Source organism: Pseudomyrmex gracilis, unplaced genomic scaffold, assembly GCF_002006095.1.
Source record: "Pseudomyrmex gracilis isolate BER0280 unplaced genomic scaffold, ASM200609v1 scaffold_24, whole genome shotgun sequence".
Classification (NCBI taxonomy): Eukaryota; Metazoa; Arthropoda; class Insecta; order Hymenoptera; family Formicidae; genus Pseudomyrmex; species Pseudomyrmex gracilis.
The window spans coordinates 1,071,086-1,090,429 of record NW_018020608.1 but is presented as its reverse complement, the minus strand read 5'-3'; the positions used below and the strand labels follow the sequence as shown (position 1 = coordinate 1,090,429).

Here is a 19,344-nt window from a genome sequence, read left to right as displayed (position 1 = left end):
GTAACGCGCGCGAGTATATCTTTCCGAGAGACCACTTGCGATATCACGGAAAGTCTCTCTTCGCATCATCTGGTCTCACAAAAAAAATAAAAATGAACATGTATATATACGCACGTATTGCGTTACGTAGCGAGCAATACAGTTACACAATTTCTAACACGAGAAATGAAATTGCAGAGAGTTACATATATTATAAAACAATGACCTATCGCGCCCTTTGCTTTAAAAGCCATGTGTTACTTCACACGTGTTGGTTGATTGCCGCGTTGAAGCGCGCTGAAAGTCTCAGGACCTACAAACAAGATGCAACTCGCGCGGGAATTTCGCGAGTGGAAAAGGAGCGACGACGGGGCGTGGCGCCTCTCTCGACTCTGATTTACGGCTGGTTAAGAACCGCATATTATCGCCACGTACAACTAATCCTTCCCGGTGTATTTCCTCCACCTCTTCGTGTCCCTCCCCCTCTTTCATTGTCCCATCTGTGCGTCGTCTCACCCTCTCAGCCACCCCTGACCCTCTTTCACACCGGTCACCCTCTCTCTCTCTCTCTCTTTCTCGGCCGCATTTTGTACCACTTCATCCCTTCTCCCTCGTTGCTTCCTCCTTTCCCTAAACCACCTTACCTCTCACCGTCCATCCGTCTCCCTGCCCCCTTTCTCCCGCGCTATCCTCCGCGTTTCACCTCTCTCGCCTCCTTTCTCCGTCGCTCCCGGCTTCCTCTTGTTCCCGTTCCCGTTGTCGATTCAACAAGTGCCCGGTCACGCTTCGCAAATATCGTACGTAAGAGAAGGAGGAGACGTCGAGATTACGACCGCGACGACCGGGGCGCGCGCGCGAGATTGCGCCGAAATTTTCAAGTACTTTCCACGCCCTCTTATCTTCTACGCTCGGTCGTCCCGTGAATCAGCGGCAAAAGTTTCGCCGATCGACGAAATCGTGTTACCCGTTTACCCTCGATTTCACGAGAGCTTATCTTCCCTACCCAATACAATGTGTTACTCTTGCGCGATAGAACGAATATATGTGCAGATTGCGTGTAAAGAGAGAAAGAATATTGGAATTTAGTTTGAGACTCACACGTTCTCGTACATATTTAAATATCGTTATTTACGAAAACCTCTCGGGACGACAATTCCAGCAAGAGAATGTCGCTTTTGCTTTTAGTTTGGGAAAAAAAAAGTCGCCTGGAAAACAGTCGTTTTCTCGGGCGCGTTTAGAAGGCGAGATGAGATTCCGTCGCGCTGTTTTTCCTCCGCCGACGATTCCACGGAACGTTCCTCGGAGCTGCGCACTCGCTGACCGGTTGACCACGTTCGTCGTGTTGGAAGGAGAATCTCCGCGAGCGAGTCATATTCCAAGTAGGCCGCTACGGCCGGCCGCGGCGGATGTACGCGGTCGCAAGAGCAGCAAGCTGTTGCCGCTAGAGACACTCGAGTCATATCAGGAACGTAGCTATAAAATAGAAATGCCCCGATCTATTATCTTGACTGATAAGTCGAAGTGGGTCACTTTTTCAATCGAATTCAAATTACATGCGGAATCGTATTTCTTTAATTGCAAGGGGAGTTAATCGACGTAAAACAACGAGCGGTGCATAAAGAATCTATCGAGAATCAATAAAAAAAAAAAAAACCAAAGGAATCGTAATTTATTCATTCATTTTTTGTCAAATTTATCGAATCTGGAATTTTTACAAGTTATCGAATGCGCGAAAAAAAAAAGAAAACGTGAATCACATTTTCAAGCAATGTGAAGAAACAATTGCACAACGCGTAGATTCTGTCTCGTTGTTGTTCTAGTCGCAAGTTCGACCGTCATCGTGAGTATTGTGGCAAATCCGTGCTATCAGCGTTAGCTCGAGGCGGCGTTGGCAGTGACGCGCGGAAGCCGAGTTCGATAGAAACGCGGTGACGTCTATTCCCTAGGCGAATCCTATTAGATCGGCCGGCTCGTGTCGCGTTCGCGCGTGGAATTTCGCGCGGAATGTTCACGCGGCTCCGTTTCTTTGTCACCCGGAGTTCGCGTCACCCAGGGACAAATCTACATGGAAATTGATGAAACTTAATACCTCGCCGCGCTTAGAGCAGCAGAACGACGATTGCTCGTGGTCCGCTTCATCAGCTTTAATCTTACGTAAAGACATGTTACTACTAACCGCATTAGCGACTTGGACTTTTCAAAGTGAGAAAAAGAGTCGCGAAGAACGTCATCCAAACATGGAAATCCTCCCTCTTCCTGGTTGTCAGGGCGCTTTGTGTAAAATAATTTTGCTCGGCAGTCATCAACTCGCGTGAAAAGTTACGTATAAAAAAAAAAAAAAAAAAAATCTAATCAGAATACGTTTCTTTCTTTGGAGTTCGATAAAATGAAAGTCGGAAATCTTCGGAATAGTATCATGACTATTCCTAACGAATAGGGAATTTATATGAAAGTTGCGCGCGAGAATTAACAAAGTTTGGTAAGTGGCAATTCGCTGCATAATCGAGTCGCGCGACGGAAGTCAAAGAGACGATAATCGACTTGGGTAACGAGATTAATCGCGTGATTATGGACGTGATTGTGTACATCGCGTCCCCCTCCCTTTCTCTCTCTCTCTCTCTCTCTCTCTCTCTCTTTCTCTCTCTCCATCGGAACACATTTCGGATTTTACATCATTCATTTTCGAGATTGTTCTTTTTAGAGATAAAGTCCGTCATTATCCTTTCGACCTTGCAATGTCAACTGTCACTTTTTCATCAGTCGCCCAGAGAGTAGTTACCTATCATTTCCCCTTACCTCTCACCCTTTTTCCGTGAAATCAAACGTCATGCGGAGGCCACGTGGACTTGGTCAGTCGACGGACATGTCGCCGGTGACATCTCACGGCATCTCCGAGCACAACCAAGCGCCGCGGCGATACACCATTTGGGTTCCCTTCGCTTCTCTCCTCCCTTTTTGAACTCCCCCTACTTGGGCGTCTCTTTCTCACGCTCGCGGGAGCGCGTTCCTGCTCACGCCGGCGGAGAAACGCGTTTCTCTGTCTCCTCACGAGGTGAGCAAGGGCTGGAGGGAGGAGAACGATTATTTACTTACTTTCACTCGCGCGACCTCGTATGCGCGTAAATCATCCACGGCTGCGTGGGTATTGCTTTTCGTAGGGTCGCGGGAGAGGAGACGCGCACGCGAGAATTCGACCCGCCCTCCGCGATCGACGGAGGAATCTTCGAAAATTTATGATCGACACGACGTCTGATTCTTCGCCCGCGAAAAATACGCTCGTATGATTTTCACATCGTATGCGAACAAAATTTATAAAATATACACGCAAAAATAATTATAAGTAAATTTGAAAAAAAACTTAAATTCCTGAGCCGAAAAGAATAAATGCGCACAAGAACTTTCTTTGTCGTGTTTACAAGTCTGCCAGCGATAAGACTGCTGGAAGCGTGCGGTCGAAAGAGCGTCAGCTCTTTCGGAGGCGGCGATCGTTCGCGTTCCGCTGATGATTTCTTCCAAGCAGGGCCAGGGAGTCGCGTGACGTCACTTTTTTCATCGCTCCCGTCGGAGTGCCGAGCGTCTGAGTCACGTCCTCTCCCGTGCCTACTCTCTCGCTTGCGAGCGTCGTGAAACTAAGCGCGCCCGTTGCCACTTTATTGCATTAACGCCGACAAATACACGAGATAATGTTGACCCTTAACGATCTCAGCTGCAGTATACGTAGTACGATGAAATTATAACTTGCGAATGCGCAAGCATGTCTTTTCCATATATTATAGATAGTCGCGCTAGATGTAGAGAGATGTTGCTGAACGTGGAAATAGCCGAAGCTAATGGTAGCGATTTATATATGTACTTTCAGAGTTGTGCAATGATGGGTCTGCAGGCGACGGCAGGAAAACGTAAATTGGAGGGTGGTGTCGGCTGTATGGAATTCCACATGGACCTCGGCGAGAGTCCGTCCAAGCTCGGACGCGTGGACGGTAGCTGGTGGGCGATGGACGACACTTATGGGACGCCTTTGAACCAGACATCGTACTATGAGATGGAGGTGAACTCGCCTTGTTTGCAGGCAACGAATCCGTGCCAGCCCTCCACGACGAATTCTTCGCAGTCTCAGCAGCAGACGCAGCAGCAGCAGCAGCAGCAACAATCGTCGCAACAGCACCCGTCACAACAGCAGCACCATTCATCTTCCCAATCGGCGGTGCAGCAAGCGCAGCAGCAACAACAGCAATCACCGCAGCCGCAATCGCAACAGCAACAATCGCCGGTGTCACCATCGACATCGGCTTCGTCCACGGTGACGCAGTTGCATCATCACGCGCAACATTATTATCATCATCAACGTGGCGGCGCCATCAGCCCTCTCGGCAGCCCCAACAGCTACAGTCAGCTATCGAGGTCGCAACCTCAGTGGGGGGCCCTTCATCATTACGAACCGCCGACGATACGTCGCGAAGAGAACGGCAAGAGTTATTTGGAGCTCGGCTCGAGTTACCGCGCGAACGAGCGGTGTTGCGAAGGCTCGAAGTCCAGCTGGTGTCGACGCGGTCGGGCGTGCTACCGACAAAGGCGTCTCACCGTGCTGAACATCTCTATGTGCAAGCTCGCAAGGTACCGTCAGTTTCCGGATCCGAGTTTACACCGGTCGGTGCTCATCTGCAACACCCTGCGGCACTTAGAACGCGAAATGGAAAGGGACAGAAGTCCACCGCCCATGGAACCGGTCGTACCCGCGCCAATCGCTCAGCTCCAGCCGCCCGAACAGGGTAGGCTAACGCCCTTTCCCGTGCCGCCGACGTCGTCGGGCGAAACTGACGTGGACTCCGGCATCGGCGACAGCGACGACAGCCGATCGATCAACTGGGGCAGCGTGTTGTCCCTGTCGAGCCAATCACCGCTCGACCCGCTCAATAACAACGAACTACTTGACGTAGACATAGGGCCCGATCTTGATCTGGATTTTATGCCCGGCTGGAAGTTGACGCCCCTTTCGACGGACGATATCCTGAGAAGTACAACGACGACAACGACGACCCAGGAACATCATCACCATCACCACCACCATCACCACCACCACCAGCATCATCACCATCAACCGCAGCAACAGCAATCGCCTCAGCAGCATCAGTCGCAGCATCTTATGTCGGCAAGCAGTTGCGGCAGTAGCTGCGGCAACAGTAGCAACGTCGTCGGTAGCGCGGTAGGCGTCAGCAACGTCGGGAGTAGCAGTAGTACGCACGAGTCTCTGATGTGCGTGGGATCATAGCCCTCAACCTTGACGTCGTTGAGTCATCTCATCGATTTCTATCCGCTGACGCCGCAGGGTAAGTAAATCCTTGCGGCGGTGGTTAAGCCAGCAAGCCAACCAACCAACCAACCAACCAGCCAGCCAGCCAACCAGCCAGGAAGCGCGCAAACCAACGGAGTTCTGGAAAATGTGAGAGGCGGTGGTGGAACATTACGGCACGCCCTCCCTGCTTCGGAGCGCTCGAACGTCCGGCCGGCGACTCTCGAGGAGCCACTTCTTCTCCCTTGTTTTTCGCCTTAATTTATTGTCGCGCCAATTACACAAACACATACATTACACGTGACACATACGTGCGAACATGCATACATGCGATCAAACTTCTGTGACACTTTCGTTCTTCCTGTCTTTTTACTACCGCTACCACCGCTCACTCTCCCCCCGTTGTTCTCCATCGTTACCATCCATTTCCACTATTATCCACCAGCGACTACTTACCACTATCGTTACCGTTACTTCTATTACTATCGCTACTATTGCTAGTGCTACTATTACCAACTACTACTAATCTACTACTACTACTAGTACTACTACTATCGCTGAATTAATCGTGTCTCCCAATCGTATCTGCTCCCCGAGGGATGGACGCGTCATGACACGCGGCATTCGCAGGTGCAGAACAAAACAGAGCGTTCTGAGGGCTTAACGAACGGATTGAAGAACGGATGAAAAAAAAAAAAAAATAATAAACGATAAGGAAAGAAAAGAGGAAAGAAAACGAGGGAGGGATAAAGGAACGAGACCTTTCGCGATTCGACAGGTGCTGCTACTCGTGTTGGATGATTTGATGTGTCCCGGCAGAAATTCAGGCGGCTTTCGTATCGAGCTATGTATCGCGTGCGGGATCACACTCTTATTATTTTCGTCATCGTAAAATTTCGAAACCAGGTGTACGCACAATTCAACACACGTGTGTCTCGAAACAAGTTGTTAATTCGACGGAATTATCGCGATAAAGATCGTTAACCTCCCGGTGAACGCGCGATGACGATCGAAGATGTCGCGAACACGCACTGACGAAGCGCGTTTATTGAAGGCCCGCGAGAACACGGTGCACAATCGCGGAAGATGAATTCTCCATCGAGACTGGAAAACAATCGGAATGTGTGTCGTGATCTTCACGAGTCTTCCAGCCTGAGAAGAAGTCCTCGTCGTACGTGCGCAGCCCGAAGTCGCTCGAGAAAGCCGTCCGGGGGGGTGGGGGGGAGGAGAGAATTGTTTTTTCCCTGGAATTAATAATTTTCCGATGTGTCGCGGATAATCCGCGATTCCGGAAGAAAAACGCGACCGTAACACGCCGATATATGATATACCACCCGCGCACATTGCGTGCACGGACACATACACGCACACATACATATATTCGTACGTACACCTACACAACACGTATATAATAACGACCGCCGTGGCCTATATTACACGCACGACGCACGAGGTGACACACGCGTGCGCGCGAGCGCACGCAAGTCGTACGGTGCTACAGAGCGGCTGCAACCTGGTGCTTCTCAACTCGTACAGAGAGATACATATGACACACACCTATATACACGTGCACACACATTTAAGACCGAATTCGCACGGATCGCTCGCAGCGTCCGTCGCTCGGGGTCGTCGTGACGCGTCCTGCCGTCGTAAGCGGTTGATACAACATGAGTCGTCGGCGTCTCGAGTAAAAAAACCTTCGGTGCCGGTAGCACCGGTCCTCGTTAGTTAGATCAAATTTCTTACTTGTTTGAATATTTTATCTCTAAAGGTTGTAAATGCTGCGCGCGATCTCGAGTTATTCACGCACCGCGAGAAAAAAGGGGTCTGAACACTTGCGTTGGAATTGGAGAGACGTACATAGAGGCTGTGTAACCAGTGAGTGTAGGATCTTGAACATCGTGTGCGATCGGAACAAAAGATTATTTTCATATAACAAGATTACAAGTACGTGTATATATATCGTTCTTGCGCATAACTTGATTTGTAATAACTCTAGGATACACAAACACACACATATATATATATATGTATTTGAAAGTACAAATGATTACTCTTATTACTTTCACTCTTTGGAGCAACGCGTGTTTCTCGACGCAGACATTCACTGGTTTAATAAAAATAATCTGCAGATGATGATTTGTAATTGTTTTTTAACGCTTTTATATCACCGACGTATTAAGATTGTTCCCCACAAAGGTCTAATCGCGAGTCAAAATGTGAAAAATTAATGATGCGAAGTAGGTCCATTAGGTTTTCGAGGTCCATTAAACTCCAACGCAACGAGTTAACCCTAAAAAATGTATGACGTGGGCCACTGTGCGACTCCTTATCATTATTTTTTCATGTAAACCTCACATAACTTTATCAAGAACAAAATGTCAGTTCACAACTTCCTTCTGTGTATGAATAAACAGAAAAGTAGATAAAAGGATATCTCTGTGAAGAGATGCACAGTTGTGATTGAGATACGAATAAAAAAAAAAGAGAGAAGTGAGATAAAAAAATAGCGTATAAAATGATAAACTTAAACAGAGAGAAACAAATCTATTATTTTTTCATTATAATGAATCGTAAAAACAACTTCAACTTTTGAAAAAAAAAAGTGACTTGTTTCTTTTTTTTTTTAAAAAAAAACGAAAAAATTGCGATTGCGAGTGCAACAGTTGCCACGTCACGCATCCTAGACGTATGTGTGTGGGAATAAACGATGCATCCCCCAGGAAGATTAACGCGAGACGCCGGCGCCTTCGTGTGAATGTCTTGTGTCTCGGCGTACGACGTCGACAAATGTACCTGCATTTTAGAGATCGGGATAACGTTCCGCCCTTCGGATCGTCGCACGACGGCCACTGCGCGCCACTGATCTCCCGTATATGTATCATATATACACATAATTATATAAATAAACTAGAGAGTGGCCGGCGTGCGCTCGCGTGAAGAAGGTGAACGCTCGAGAGTTAAGGTCGATTATAAAAAAAAAGAAAAACAAAAACAAAAACACAAAAAACAAAGTCCGCGCGCTCGACCCCGAACGCATCCTCTCGCGTGTGGATCCGTGCGCGATCTCGCCCTCAACGTCCACGAATTCATTCGAGAGCAGCTATACTTAAAGAAAAAGATAAACGATTTAAGAAAGTCTAACGTTACGAAAAGAGAGTATAACTTATCGACTGATTACTTAAACGTGATGATGAATGTGTAAGTTAGAAAGAGAAAGAGAGAGAATGTGTGCGCGTATGTGTGTGTGTGTGTGTGTGTGTGTGTATGTATGTGTGTACGTGTTGCAAGTTGGACCGGGATATGCATGTGTGTAAAAAAAAAGTATGTAATTATATCGCGATATAGAAAAGTTGATTTATAAATTGTAATTATATATATATATAATATTCTCTCTTAAAACGATAACATACACATAGATACATTTACATACATACATTACACAGATACACACGCGAGATATGCTAAGTACTTGTTGTACATGTACATATATATAAAATTATGCGTTACTTATTAAGTCTCTAAGCTCTAAAGGATAAAAAAAAAAAAAAAAAAAAAAGAACGCGCGAGTCGTCGAGAAAGAAGCGAACCCTTCACCCCGCGGAAGTCGCTATGTATCCTCCTTCCCCCCCCCCCCCGGATCCTTCCATAAGTTCCATTTTCTACTTTATACTGTAGCGTATTGCGAGATCGGCACACCTTCTCACACACGTCTTTCCCGGCCCCGCCAGTTTCCTCGTCCCTCACCTCCCGCTCTTCTCCTCTCGCGATTATGATGCTCCCCCTTTCTCCGCGTGATTTCTCCGCGCGGTAATGACGACGAGCAATATTACTTTTTAACAAGCGCGGGAAATTTTTTAGGGAAAGAGAGCGTACGTACAAATCGATGCGCGTCTGACCGCGCGACGAACGCGAGAGTGTCACACACACACAGAGATTCTTTAAAATGTATGAATATTGTATGCAATTGTATGCGCGTTGGGCGTCGAACGCTCCATATAGCAACGGTGAATTGGATCACAGACAGATGCGAACATCTCGCACCTCTCAGGGAAAAAAAAAAAAAGAAAGAGAAGTGATTAGGAACTTCCTTCCGAGACAGAAGTTTTGGCCTGCAGGATGTCCCCATTCTCGCTCAAATATTCGATAGATAAATTTTTTTGCGCGCGATAAAACACTTTAGATTTCTGTTGTGTGAATTTTGTTTTTTGTCGTCTCACAAGTAAAACAACAATCTATTTGATCAGAGTTTTTGGTGTTTGAGACATAGCTAGAACTAAAAAGTGACCATATATTGTTGATATGTGAGAGAGGTGAGAAAGCACTCGGGACACCCTGTAGAACAGATTGAAATGAGCGGAAGTGAATCAGCGGTCGAGTTTTTCATTTCTAATCCGATTCACCCTCCGGTTATTGTACGCTGGAGGAAGAATTCGGCGTGTGCGTTTGACTGCTCCGCAGGAAAACAGAATGATGCAACATTCTCTCCGATATATTTATTTTTCTCTCGTATCATCATATATATATATATATATATATATAGTTATTTGTAATATAAACTATAAACTGTGCATAAACAATTATTATTATTAACAATTATTATTTGTGTTATAAATTGTTGTAAGTTTTATCAAGTTTATTATCAAACGGGATATAAAAAAAAAAGAGCCAAATAACGAGACCGAACAGATACAGTGAGTCCGCGTTCTGATATTCACCAAGATATTGCGCGACGCTCATAAACATTTTATTATTCATCATGTTTTTCGACGGAGCAGCTGCGTTGTTCTTCCACGATTGTTGTTGATATCATGCGTTTCTGTAAAATATCACTCCCTTCCCTACTTGGAATACCGAACACAACGATCCGTGACAAATCCGTTGAAAAAATATCCTACATATACCTTCGTTCGTTTTATCTGGACACATAGAGGCGAAAAAAATTGTATAGGACACATTTCTAAAGAAAAAAAAAACGAATTAAGTGAAGGGGTTTTACGAAAGCCAATATGCGCGTCCCGTGCTGGCAGCGCGCGTCTCACAACATCATTTTTAATTTTATTGCACAACTATAGAAAAAAAAAAAAAAAAAAAAAACAAGAACTTGTGATCTTTTCTTAAAAGAAATCCGCCTACGTTTTCGAGGTCTCTTCATCGGACATGATGAATGTGTCACGAAGAACACATTGTGATGATATTCGCGTTAAGATCTTCGAGACGTCTGTAAAACGCAAACCGTCATCTCTAGTTTTTTTTGTACACAGTTTTTAAATTTTTCTCCAAAAAAAAACAAACGAGAAGTGAGCGCTGCTCGTATCGGTGCGCGAAGTTCTTCGCGATCACGACGGGACGCGATTGATCGGACACGCGTATTTCGTGAAGTGCCTAAAAACCGCCGAAAGAGAAAGTTACGGCTGTTAAAAACGCGACACGGCGGCAAGGCCGCTCGCGCGAGTCTTCGGCATCGCCGACGACGTGCATACACGGTGTGCGACACGACACTCAAACGATTGATTGCGTTTTTTCTTTTCCTTTTTCTCTATACGTTTCTACTTCTTCTTTTTTGTTTTCGAACGGGATTGCCGGATGGAGGCGTTTTTGTGTAAATAGTATATATATAAATTGCGTGCGCGAAGATAGATATGTTTAAGCGAAATGAAAAAAAGAGGATATATAATAAGTCTATATATATATATAAAATATTGAAAAAATTATATATAAATATAAGATATTATATTATATATATTATATATTAAAGAAAAAAGGTGTATATGTATACGTATACGTGTACATGTGTGTGCGTATATGTGTGTGTATAAGATTTATTATATATATATATATATATATACATATATATGTATATATTTATCTTGGTAAATAATATACAAAGACGACGAGAGCGGGCTGACGATCGATCCTTCCTAATCGTCGCGACGAGATATATATTCGGACGAGATCCATTTTTATTTTCGCGCATCCGACGGTTCGCGACCGATTCGATAGTAGTATTTGCATTCGACATTGGGATGTCTATTTTTCTCGAGGTTTGCCGAGTGATCTCTTTCCCGATTGAGAGAAAATTTTCTACGATCGCCGCGCGTTTTGCTGAATCGCGCAAAATTCACAAGCGATTCATACAGCGTCCAGGGTCATTTTTCTTTCAACGATTTGCTTCTCAGAGAGAAGTCTCGCGAGCTTGTTTAAATTTTTATTTACGTTACAGAGAGCAGAGCTAGACAACCAAGTTCCTATTATTTGCGACGTCTGATCGAAAAAGTGCGTTGTTTGTTTCGCGACGCGAAATTCGAGCCGTTCGTTGCGTGCGAAATCGTTGCTTTTTTTTTTTTTTCGATCTGGTCTCTCCTCTGATTTTCTCCTCCGAATCTTCGAGGAAAGGTCAGAGATGAAGAGAAAAAAAAGCCGATGAGGAAGCCGATCGGGCGCATGTGCCGCTCCGTCGTCGTAAGAAATTTAGGGCAGGAAGGTTGCACGACGTTGTACATTGTAAATAATTAGCGCGAAAGACGACGGTTACAGAGACAGAGTTAATTAATTTAAAGAAGACGAGAGTGAAATACGAAGGTAAAAAAAAAAAAAAAAAAAGAGAGGCGGTCGGGGCGACGAGTCGAGACGGTTGCCGCGTCGGCCGCGTCGAACAAAAAATAAAATCGCACGGCACAGCGGCACTTCCGGAACCATCCCGGATTGCGGCAGCGTTTTTCCGGAAGTGCAGTACGACGAGAGAGCGCTCGAAAGCGCTCTCTCCCGCGCCGATTGACCTTTGTAGTACCGGCTTTCGCGCGATTCTCGTTCGCGAACGACGAACATACGAGTCCGCGAACGAACGATCGATCGATAGAAAGAGACCTCGCTGAAAATGATTGCGCGCTCTCGAACGAAAGCTCTTTGGACTCGTCCACTCTGATTCGACACCCTGACGCCGTAAGCTCTCGCAACGCGCGCGCCCACGGATGCGCGCGTTTCTTCTACGGAGTCGGAGATCACACTCTTGAGAAAGATGCGTAAATCGCGCGTCCGCACGCCGATCACTCGACCACAACGCAGGAGGAGCGTGGCGTTGCGAGGCCGCTGCGTCTAAAAAAAAAAAAACAAAAGAATAAAAAAGCAAGAAAAGGAACAATTGCAAATTGTAACGAGCGTGCGACGAGTTTTGAGCGAAGACACTGACGGCGGTCGACACTTTTGCCGTTCGAGCGAACGAGATGGAAACGCGTGCGACTCGGTCGGGCCCACGTTTGTATTGTACTTGCGCACAAAAGCACGTGTGCTCTTCGATCATTTAGGAATTGAGAAAAACAAAAATCACAATCGGCGAATAAGGCGAATGAGAAAAAGAGAAAGAGAAAGAAATCGCAATTACTCTAGTCCTATATGCGGTCGACGAATAATACGGCACACGTGTGTTCGCGCGAGTGATCGGGCGTGTCGCCATTTCCTTTCGTTTCTCTTTGTTCTAAAATCGCGGAGTTGTATCACATAATGTTCTACCAAAATATATTAGCAGCAGCAGCAGCAGAACTGACAGTAAAAGCGAAAAGAAGTCGTTTAACTGGACATTGAGTATAACAAAAGTTGAATAAAAACAAACTGCAGCGCACGATATGAAAAACAAGAACTATCAAAAACAATAAAGAGTATTATTCTATATATAACAATGACTTTTATTCTCTACCTGTCCTCTTGCCGAATCCTGGACCGGGGACTCCGTGTCAAACAATCCTCTGTGTGATATCTCGACATACGTAATATAATAAGTTACCTTTAGAAAAGTGCTCATTTTTATGATGATACTATGATTTATCTGTAGACCACATCGCACATAAATCATCTATAAATCGTAACGATATTTTTCTCGCAAACTGGACAAGATGATGCACAACTTCTCTCAAATATCTGGACACAGATTTTATCAGATCCAACAGTTCTTCAACAACAATGTATATCAATAAAATCACATCAGCAATAAAACGTCATCAATGTTTCAAAAATTGTTACTTACTTATATTTCTGAAGAAGTAAGAGTGATGTAAGTCTGAAGAACATGCGGTGGCGAGTTGACGTAGTCCGAAATCGTTGAAGCATTCTGCTCGTGCGTGGCACCACGCTCTGCTTCATCTCTCTGTTCGGAGTCCTGATTACTTTGGTCGCGCTGTGTCGATTTGGCACTGTGTGTCTTGGCGTGCCTCAACATATCGTTCTTCTGCGCGAACCTCTTATCGCAGATTACACAGGAGTACGGCTTGACGCCCGTGTGAATCCTCTCGTGCACACTCAGCGCACCTTTGCGCGTAAAATCCTTGTTACAGCAATGGCACTTGTATAGCTTCAAACCGGTGTGGATCTTTGTGTGCTGACAGAGATTGCTGGAGCATCTGTAACGTTTGCCACACACCGTGCACACGTACGGACGCTCGCCGGTGTGCGTTCTCTCGTGAATCAGTCGTGCCTCTCTCGAAACGAACGAGTCTCCGCAGTAGTGGCACATGTGCGATCTTTCTTTCAGATGTATCGATTTCTTGTGATACATTAACGAGCTTCTGCTCGCTAATTTCTTGCCACATTCGTTGCACTCTACGCGCAACCTGTCGCCTTTGTGTAAACGCTCGTGATTCGTTAAATTAGCGCGCTTCGAGAACACTTTGTTGCAAACGCTGCACCGCCATAGTTCCTTGTCGGTGTACTTCTTCTTAATGCCGTCAATTATTTCCTCCTCGCTGTGATTTTTCCTATGTATCTGCAGCTCACTCATAGACTTACACTTACACGAACAGACCTGTAATGTTCGTTTTTTTTTTTTTTTTTTTTTTCAAGAAAAATATATGATATGATGTATAAAGTCAATTTTAGTCAATTATCTTTCTTCGGAGTCTGACAAGGTTATTATACTTACGCTACATGTGTATGTTCCATGTTCGTTATTATGTCGTTTTATATGCGCGTTCATGTTCCCTTTTCGATTAAACGTTACGCCGCAGATTGGACATTTGTGCCTGTTAGACCCGTGTGTCAATTTATGCTGCCTCAATTGGATTCTCTTGTGAAAAGACTTCGCACACTGATCGCAAGAATACGGTCTGAAGCCATCGTGTTGATTCATATGCTCTCGCAAGTGAAATCTGAGACAAGATGCAAACAAATACAGTCTTGTTCAAGATCACAATTGAGAATAAATTGAGAATTATTACCGTGATCTAAATGAATTGCCACAAATTGCGCACACGTGTCTCTTCTTCACGGATTCATCCAGGTGAATTCTCTTATGACCTCTTAAATTATTGGAATGCTTGAAACTCTTTCCGCACAGATCGCAGAGATAAAGCTTGTCCGTCTTGTGAGTAGCTTCATGAACGTCCAAGCTGGACCATTTCTCGTAAGTTTTCTCGCACATGGTGCACATGTACAACAATTGTCCTTCGTGCAATTTCAAAATATGTTTTGAGAATTCTCTTTTGTCGTGATAAACCTCCTTGCAGTTCCCGCATCTTATACTTTTTTCGTGAGACATTTTGTTTGGTTCAACATTGCTTTGAAAATGATCATGCATCTGAGAAAATTTTGTTTTAACATTATCCTGTTTATTTCCACAATTGTTATCATCTTCAGTTCTAGATACAGTTGTACATTCATTCTGTGAACCATAACACATCTTTTTTTTTAGTATCTTTGAAGCTACATCGGTGTCAGAATTTACTATCTTACTTTCAGAAAATAACATAGAGTCAAGATGCATACTATCATTACTCCATATTTCCTGTGCCATCTCTAATGAACATTCTTGAACCAGTGTATTATATTTGTTCTCGTATCCTGGCTGAAAATGTTATAACTGTAGATTAGATATTTGCAATAAAAATAATTTTAAAAATTTATCTTTTTATACATAAAAACTATTTAAGCTATTTAAAATATATAAATAAAACTTACTAATAATTAATATAATTCTCTCTCACCTGTCCTGCAAAATTCAACAATCTCTTCAATCGCATATCAGTTCTTAAACACGAAACAATCAACAAGTGTGTAATTTCCAAATTGTTGCAACAATCAGTACATAACCTCTGCGGTGTGGAGGGATCCACTGTGTCAATTGAGATAGGCATGTGTAAGTTTATTTTCTCCTTTAATCTGTGTTCTATACCTTTGTCTGAAAAAATATCTACTCCTTGCGCGGCTGATCCACCGCAGATTCGACAAACATTTTTGAGATCATGATACCTGGTTGCATCTACGCTACATGTCAGTGGCACATCTACTTCTCGAAGATGATAGGACTTTTCGAAAATATTTGTTGAATCTCTTTCGTTTATGTCAGACTTCAATACAGCACAGACGATATTCATGTTGATTAGATCAAGGTCTGATTATCTACTTTCTAATATTTTCTTATATTTCGCTAAGTTATTAGTTTTTTGTTTACCAACGCGCACATTTGTACACATCCGAGCGTCAAGTCCAACTTGACAGTAGCGACATCGGTCGTCACAAGAACTAAACGGAAAAAGTACAAAACGTTCGCGTTGGTCCTACACTTTTTGCGCTTCAAATTTGTATTTACGATAATATCGAAATATCGATATCGAAATTATGACGTAAAACTGGTGTAAATTTGAGCTTTTCTTTTAAAAAAATCAAGTGGAAGAGAATGAAAGAGAGAGGTATATATATTACATACTTATTCAAAAAATATATGAAACAACAGTTCCATTGTTTGTACAATTTTGTCATTTAACAAATCACATGGAACAGTTCTTGATCTTCCAGATCCATAAACAGGCATTTAAAAACATCGTTGTAAAAGTTGGGATAATAGTCGCACGCTCGGTCGCAATCAGGAGAAAAATTGATCTCCAATAATTTAGGCTGCATCTCCGCTCCATTCCATTCCAGCATCAAGTCGGCGGCATAAAGCGCTCTGCTCTGCGAATTTTCGGCAATTCCTTTCGGCGGCGGCTGTTCGACGGCTGCTTCGAAGACCTGCCGAAAGACAGAAAGAATCTTCGGCTCGATGTGCGTGTTCCAAGGATAATTGGGATACTGTTTATCCCATTCGACTATAAAATCAGAGCACACCATCTTGTACAAGTGATCATCTGATTCGTAGTTCATTACGGTAAAATGTTGAGCGTACACATCGAAGTTATTCAGTGCGAACGGAAGATTTGCGAAGCGCAGAAAGAAGTTTGCATAAGCGTACGCGCGCAGCGGCCTCACAGACTTGAGCAGCAAGACGTATCTCACGTCAAATTTCACCTGACTGACATCGGGCCTGTTGTACAGAACCGGTCGCGTGATGTACTTCTGCGCGATTTTTGGCCCTCCGCAAGGTAATCTGAGAATGGCATAGAGATTATCCGTGATGTAGGTGTCCATGCTCCTGGCCAGATTCCATGGCTTGCAGATCCAAATGTTGTCCAAATTCTTTTCTGCTCGATGCGTAAAGTAAGAAACAAACTGCACCAATTCTGTGCTCAGATTATACGTTGTCGGCAGCCATTCCGGATATGTTTCCAGAGTGTCGTAGTCGTACAATTTATCCTTCGCTTTTCTCCTACATACAATCGACAAGAGATCCTTTATTGTCAGAACGTTTTCGTATGGGAATTGATTTACAAAGACGTTAGGCGAGGAAGCGTTCAATTCCTTGTAGGTTTTGTAGTGGGACACAAACCACAGTACATCCGCCTCTTCCATTATGTCGGTGATTTCAAATGCCGGATCTGTCAAGTAACTAAGTATCGTGGAATATTCTGAGTAAACCTTCAATTTTTTGCTGGTATCTATCTCGACTACATCTGTTCTCTCTGGTAAGCTTTCGGGGATATGTCCCGATAAGAAGTAATCTGTACTTGGCTCGGTTTGTTCGAAACTTTCATTTCTAAAACTACCGTCCATCCAAGGTAACAATAACGCACGTCTCTTTTCAGGATCATTTGTCAGACCTTCCGCAAAGTCTCTTGTGACTTCTTCGCCCTCAGCAACATCTTTTATAGGAAACATAAGAACATAAGTCTTACATGTTTGTGACATATGTGCAAAGTGCACTATCCTAAAATTTGGCTCGTCACTGTGATTTACAGCAGATCCAACTTCATCCATGACAACCCATTTTGATATACTGTTATTTCTCTCAACTAAAGTTCTAAATGGTTGATTGTATCGCCACATCTCTCTCAAAACATTTTCTATTTTTTCTTGCTCGTCTGTATCGGTATCTAAATCCATAAGAGAACACATACGATCGAGTAAACCAGGTACTTCGGTTAAACTATCTCGAGCATAACGAATATAGTAGGACCAAGCAAAATCAACTAAAAAAATATTGTTCTGATCTTGTGCAGAAATTCCATCGTCAGCAGATACAATCAGCTTCCATGCCGGCTCTGCACCATGCCTTTTTCTATCCTCGTAATCTATTCTCATTAACGTGAAGACACGGCCAGCGTCAAAAATCTCATTGTTTAATTTAATACATAAAACTTCCCAGAATAATTCTGGAACACCAAGAGCCTGAAGTTGCAGTTTATGTGTCTCAAGAAATGTAAATAAGCTTTTATCTATACCGTTCATTGTATAAAACTAAATAAATATATCTGAAACAAAAAAAATAATTTACTACATATATATATATATTTACTATATACACATATATATTGTCATACATGTATATGTGTCTGTACACACACATAATAATATAAATCCTTACTAGGTTTTATAAATGTCATGTGACTGCAATGTTTTTGTTTTTTTACAAGTACATGTAATAATCGATTTGACGCGAATTCAGTAATTGCTCTTAATTACTATGCTTCAACCATATCAAGTCTATAATCTCCAATATCTCCAATTTCCATACCTTCCTCGACTGCGTTCGAAAACGTTCTCCGGGTGTCTTAACCTATCATTTCAAAAATTAAGGACCTTCTACAATGAGATATTAGTAATAAGGATGCGGTCAACGTCTCACTGCAAATGTTTCCAAGTATCATTCCATCTTTATTCTACATCTAACGAGAAATAAAGATAGAATGATGCTTCAAAACATTTGCAGTGAAGCTTTGACCGCACAAATACAGGAATACAGGAATTGAAATGCAGGAATAGCAGAAATTGAAACAAGTCGAAAAAGTGCAGACTGTTTGCTACTGCACATGCTTCGCAACAGATCGGACAGCCATTTTCTCATTTCTTTTTTTTTCACTTTCTTGACTTCTTTCAATTCCTACTATTCCTGCATTTCAATTCTTGTATTTCCTGCATTTTCTGCGTTAGTTTGTTCCCTCTTGCTTAACTAAGGGAACACAGCCCTAGCCGGCCACAACACTGAATTTAGTGCTGTGATGAGATTCAAGTTGTTCGGATGTGTACACTCAAATTCAATTAAAGATGACAATTTTACTGCGCATAGGAGAAGAAAAGCGGGCAAAGTAGGGATAGCGTTGCGTGCGGGATTGGTGGATTATTTGCTGACAGCCAATGGCTGTGAAGTAAAAAGACTTTTTAGTAGAGAAGATGCGCGAAACGGACGGGTTTTTGTTCGTCGAAATTCTCTTCTCTAATTGAATCGAGTGTAAATTTTTAGTTTCTCATTTATTTAATTACTAACTTAGGGCCTCCGCACAAACTCTTTCTTAACGCGTTAAGAGCCGTCTACAATGGAGAGTTGTAGGCCGTAATAGTAAGAAATTGACCAATCACAGACAAAGTACAGAAGAATAATCGATTGTGATTTGTCAGTTTCTTACTGTTACGGTCTAAAACTCTCCATTGTAGACGACCCTTAAGTTTATGACTAGTAATTAACGTTACGTTACGTTAAATATTAATTTGTGCGTTGAATGACGTTCAAGTTTACGTACAAATCTAAGTTCATAGCCAACTTAACGTAACGTAACGCGTTAAGAAAGGGTGTGTTTAGCCGAAGCTAGCGCTACGTAGCGCTACGTAGCGGCTTCATGTAGCAGTTGCAATTGCTGCGTTACTTCTGCTGGACAGTATGGCTACGCGTAGCATGTTCTAAGTAGTGGCCGCCATTTACAATAATATCGTCTCAATTA

General features: G+C 43.5%; 3 protein-coding genes across 11 annotated transcripts in view; 1 reads left to right on the top strand and 2 right to left on the bottom strand.

Moving 5' to 3' along the window:
• LOC109852033 (basic-leucine zipper transcription factor A-like) overlaps nt 1-7,755 on the top strand; it is an 83,074-nt gene extending 75,319 nt beyond the window's left edge. For 2 of the 3 annotated variants that reach the window (XM_020422805.1, XM_020422806.1), the window contains one exon: nt 3,839-7,755. In XM_020422805.1, coding sequence (XP_020278394.1) covers nt 3,839-5,248 — 1,410 coding nt within the window. In that variant the 3' untranslated portion in view covers nt 5,249-7,755. Of the gene's footprint in view, nt 1-1,873; nt 2,134-3,838 lie in introns of those variants that run through there. The other variant, XM_020422807.1, reaches the window with a different exon arrangement.
• A 4,788-nt stretch (nt 7,756-12,543) lies between these two features.
• Nucleotides 12,544-16,005, bottom strand: LOC109852053 (zinc finger protein 501-like). Of its 6 annotated transcripts, none has more exons than XM_020422853.1 (6): nt 15,963-16,005; nt 15,241-15,778; nt 14,476-15,101; nt 14,181-14,406; nt 13,290-14,063; nt 12,544-13,214 (listed from the first exon to the last, which is right to left on the bottom strand). In XM_020422853.1, exons 2-5 carry the CDS (start codon nt 15,628-15,630, stop codon nt 13,290-13,292), a joined length of 2,016 nt encoding a protein of 671 aa, XP_020278442.1. In that variant the 5' UTR covers nt 15,631-15,778; nt 15,963-16,005; the 3' UTR covers nt 12,544-13,214. The 6 variants fall into 6 exon arrangements, with proteins under 6 accessions (XP_020278442.1, XP_020278444.1, XP_020278445.1 ...); XM_020422855.1 differs by lacking the exon at nt 15,963-16,005 and having other exon boundaries at nt 15,241-15,368; nt 15,506-15,598; XM_020422856.1 differs by lacking the exon at nt 15,963-16,005 and having other exon boundaries at nt 14,476-14,918; nt 14,990-15,101; nt 15,241-15,259.
• Nucleotides 15,934-18,495, bottom strand: LOC109852054 (tubulin--tyrosine ligase-like protein 12). 2 transcript variants are annotated; one of them, XM_020422861.1, is made up of 2 exons: nt 18,144-18,495; nt 15,934-17,880 (listed from the first exon to the last, which is right to left on the bottom strand). In XM_020422861.1, exon 2 carries the CDS (start codon nt 17,855-17,857, stop codon nt 16,016-16,018), a length of 1,842 nt encoding a protein of 613 aa, XP_020278450.1. In that variant the 5' UTR covers nt 17,858-17,880; nt 18,144-18,495; the 3' UTR covers nt 15,934-16,015. The 2 variants fall into 2 exon arrangements, with proteins under 2 accessions (XP_020278450.1, XP_020278449.1); XM_020422860.1 differs by having other exon boundaries at nt 17,994-18,492.
• Nucleotides 18,496-19,344: the final 849 nt, after the last annotated feature.